The sequence below is a fragment of the Trichechus manatus genome, unplaced genomic scaffold (genome assembly GCF_000243295.1).
Source record: "Trichechus manatus latirostris isolate Lorelei unplaced genomic scaffold, TriManLat1.0 scaffold00207, whole genome shotgun sequence".
Classification (NCBI taxonomy): domain Eukaryota; kingdom Metazoa; phylum Chordata; class Mammalia; order Sirenia; family Trichechidae; genus Trichechus; species Trichechus manatus.
The window spans coordinates 121,010-125,661 of NW_004444143.1; the positions used below are offsets into that span (position 1 = coordinate 121,010).

Here is a 4,652-nt window from a genome sequence, read left to right on the forward strand (position 1 = left end):
GCAACATCAGAGAATTCATACTGGTAAGAAACCCTATGAATGTAAGGAATGTGGGAAGACCTTTAGTTATTGCTCAAATCTTATTGACCATCAGAGGATTCACACTGGTGAAAAACCCTATAAATGTAAAGTATGTGGTAAAGCCTTTACTAAGAGCTCACAGCTTTTTCAACATGTGAGAATTCACACAGGTGAGAAACCCTATGCATGTAAGGAATGTGGCAAAGCCTTTACTCAGAGTTCAAAACTTGTCCAGCATCAGAGAATTCATACTGGTGAGAAACCCTATGAATGCAAGGAATGTGGTAAAGCCTTTAGTAGTGGTTCAGCACTTACTAACCATCAGAGAATTCACACGGGTGAGAAACCCTATGACTGTAAGGAATGTGGGAAGGCTTTTACTCAGAGCTCACAACTTCATCAACATCAGAGAATTCATGCTGGTGAGAAACCTTTTGAATGTCTTCAGTGTGGGAAAGCTTTTACTCAGAATTCACAACTTTTTCAACATCAGAGAGTTCATACAGATGAAAAACCGTATGAATGTAATGAATGTGGAAAAGCCTTTAATAAATGCTCAAACCTTACTCGGCATCTGAGAATTCATACTGGTGAAAAACCCTATAACTGTAAGGAATGTGGGAAGACATTTAGTAGTGGTTCAGACCTCGTTCGTCATCAAGGAATTCATACTGATGGATAATAAAAATTAAAGCTCTTTCCACCTTCCTAATATTTTAAATAAATAATTCATGTTTGACAGTTAACTTTTTTCATTGTTTTTAAAGTCTCAAATTTTTATTTTGATTTCAGTTTTAATGCAGATGTATTTCACTCTAAGATATAAATCAGGGTCTAAATTGATATTTGTCCTCCTTTCCCGAAAATCATATCCCAATGCCATTTAGTCTGATACTATCCTTACCTGTTATTTTGTTTACCTTCTTGGTGATATGGTATATTCTTGTTTGTATTTGCTTGTGTTTCATAGCTATCTTTTTCCCCCATCTACATATTTATACTTGTATCAATACCATGCTATTTTTGTTACCTTTATTATTTTTAAATTCCCTGTAGAATTATAACTTTGTTTTTGATGTCAGTGTTAATGTTTTTCTTTCACAAATTTATGCTCTTATAGTAAATAGAAGATTTACAGAAAACATAAAAAAGTGCAAACTGAAAACGCAAGATTACTTGTAATAATACCAACTAGAGGCTACTAATCTCAAGTTGTTGGAGCAAATCCTGCCAGACTTTGTTAATGAAAGTGTAATCATGGTAGGTGTTGTTGTAAGGTGCCATTGAGTCAATTGCGACTCATAGCAACCCTACAGGATGTAGTAGAACTGCCCCATTGGGTTTCCAAGGAGCAGCTAGTGAATTTGAACTGCCAACCTTTGATTGGCAACTGAACTCTTAACCACTCTACCACCAGGGCTCCATGGTAGGTATACTGTACCTTTTTCTCATGCTAAAATGTACTACGGCTGCCATTGCAGTCATTATGAGTTCATTCATACTGATGAATGTTATGATTAGCTCTAAAATTTTTGCAATTATAAAAGCTGCCGTGATTTATAGAATCCAAATTCATCTTTAAATGCTTTTTTCTTCTTTTAAAACATCTATTTTTAGTGCTGAAGTTATCCACATTTTGTCTTTATAAACTGTTGTTTCTTTCAATTAACAGTCCTCATCTCAATCCCATACTAGAAAGGTAATGATCGTTATCAAAGATTTGTTTATTCTTCTAGATTTTTTTTCTATTTTTACTTGTATATACTAGTGGTGTTTTATTATGTACAAGTATATGTAATCATGCTGTATGTATTGGTTTGCTGTGAGGATTCAATGAATTAATAAATGTAAAGTGCTTAGAAATATTCATTTCACGTAGTAAATATTTTGTAAAATTACCCACTATTTTCATCAATACATTATTATAATTATTTTTAGAAGATTTTAACCATGTTGTTTACCTCTGTCAAAATCAGAATTCATAATAGAAAAAAGAGAAATGAATGCAGTAAGTATGGGAAAGCCTTTCCACAAAGCTCATTATTATTCATCATGGTATTTTTTAAAAAGGAAAAAATACATGTGGGTAGTATTCATTGAGGCTTCATCTTTTATGCTGCACAAGGATTAATGTCAGTATGAAACTTGATATAATGAGGGGTAGTTGAAATCACAGCCGTCAAAAAAGTAGGGAGAGATGAGAATATTTTCCCTAATACTCAAAAAAAGCAGAAAACCTACGGGTCACATTATTTGACTAGAGAAAACATTAACAGTAGAATAGCTATTAAATATGTGAATATTAATTTCATGCTCTCAGTTAACATGAGTTAAAGAAATAAAACCTTAAAATACACATTTAAGTGATCGTAAATGAGAACACTTCTATAGAACCTGAGTGGCAGAGCTGTATTTACAGAACATTGTATAACCTTAACATGCATGACTATACAAAAATACTAGAAAGATTATAAATTGTAAAATCACTGTAGAACCCAGGGAGCTAAAACAACGGTAAAAAAAATCCAAAATGTGGGAGGAGGAAGGAGTTATTAAGTATAAAAGGCAAAATTAATTGAAAGAAAATATAAACTGGATATAAAGTAGAAAAATTTATTATTTGACAAAACAACATGTAGACCTTAGTGATTCTGGTGAGCGTATGAGGATGACCATATTTTGAATGACAAGTGGAAATGACTGTAAAGATTTTAAAGGTATATTTTTTTGGATGATGAAAATGTTACATGATTAGTGGTTATGGTTGCATAACTTTTTGAATATGCTAAAAGCCATTGAACTGTACACTTTAAAAGGGTGAATATTATGGCATGTGAATTTTATTCAACTTTTAAAAACTTTTAAAAGTACTACAGATATTTTTATACTATATATGAAAATGAAGGGAAAACTGATTTTTGTAAGAAATTGTTCATTGTCAGAATTGATTTGAGAAGAGGTGTAAAATCTTAATAGACTCCCCTCCAAAAGGAGCATTTTAAAACTGGACCCAAAAAAACCTATAAAAAAAGAAAATACTGTCAATAGTTACACTAAAGAAATCATCAAATGAGATTTTTATGGGTGAAATCTACGAAAAGTCCAAGAAACTTCCAGGACATAGACTGAGAAAGCAAGTTATCACCTATATCTTTATGAATCCTGTGATTCATAAAGAATGTTAAAACTTTGCTTAGAGAACACAAAATGCATATTCAGAATCAGTTATGAAAATATGCAACATAAATTAGTGAATTAAATTTAGTAATTTGTTGAAAGAAAACAAATATTCACAATCTAAATTTAGAAATGAAAAGATGCTGATAATTCCTTATCCAAACTTGCTACTCACTTTTTGGAAACCAAATTGATTTAAGTAACAGTATTTCTCAGTATCCAAGCACAGGATACTAAATTTGGATGTGGATAGTGACAGATTCTTGGAATGCACAAGATAATTCGTACGGAATTTTCATATAGTTCAAATAAAGCACTATAAATGAACTTGGAGCCCTGGTGGCACAGTGGTTAAGAGCTGCACCTGCTAACCAAAGAGTCGGCAGTTCGTATCCACCAGCGGCTCCTTGGAAACCCTATGGCACAGTTTTACTCTGTCCTGTAGGGTCACTATGCATCAGAATTGATGGCAACGGGTTTGGTTTTTTGTTTTGGTTTTGGTATAAATGTATTTTCAAACCCCAACGCTCAGATGCTGTCTTCTTGTTTTTACTTGCAGTATTTAACAGAATGGGATCTATTTTACAAATAAATTTAAGAGTTGTGATCCTACCTGCTGTAATGTTACTGTGTTCGTTTGCACCCTGTTGATTTCCCACTTGAAAAGTTTTAAAAACAGCCAGTGAATCCAATCATTTCAATGCATTTTAGTATAGGAGGTAGTGGGAAAGGTTGTTAAAACTAGCACAGAACAATTTTCATTGTAATTAGATTGTATAAGGATGTGAAAGCCCTTCACTCATGAAAGCAAGGAAAACCTTGACAAAATAAAGATCATACTTTCCTAGGGCATTTATGATAAACCAACAGCCAACATTATACTCAATGGAGAAATATTGAGAACTTTCCTCTTTAAAACAAGAACTAGACAAGCATGCCCACTCTCACCACTCCTGTATAATATTGTACTGGAAGTCCTACCCAGAGCAGTAAGGCAAGGAAAAAAAAAGGTATCCAAATTGGAAAGGAAGAGAGAAAACTATCGCTATTCATAGATGACTATCCTATATACAGAAAATGCCAAAGAATCTACTAAAAAACTTGTAGAGCTAGTAGAGGAATTCAGCAGAGTTGCAGGATACAAGGTCAACACAAAAATCACTGAGTATACACCAGCAATGAGATCTGAAAAGGATATCATAAAACAACTCCATTTACAGTAGCATCTAAGAATAAACTAGGAATAAATTTACCTAGGGATGTGAACGACATACAATGAAAATTATAAAACTGCTGAAAGAGACTAAAGACGTCAATAGATGGAAAGATGTTCCATGCTCATGGACTGGGAGACTTAATATAGTCAAGATGTCAATACTACCCAAATAAATCTACAGATACAACACAAAAAACTCCAACATTCTTCACAGAGATGGAAAAAATAATCCTTTTTT

At 33.1% G+C, this 4,652-nt stretch overlaps 1 protein-coding gene across 1 annotated transcript; it reads left to right on the forward strand.

Moving 5' to 3' along the window:
* Positions 1 to 4: 4 nt before the first annotated feature.
* LOC101341121 (zinc finger protein 383) lies at positions 5 to 3,498 on the forward strand (the record flags this gene model as incomplete). The annotated part of the gene is made up of 1 exon (XM_012559001.2): positions 5 to 3,498. A coding segment is annotated over one exon (699 nt), but the record flags the coding sequence as incomplete, so codon positions are not given.
* Between the last annotated feature and the right edge of the window lie 1,154 nt (positions 3,499 to 4,652).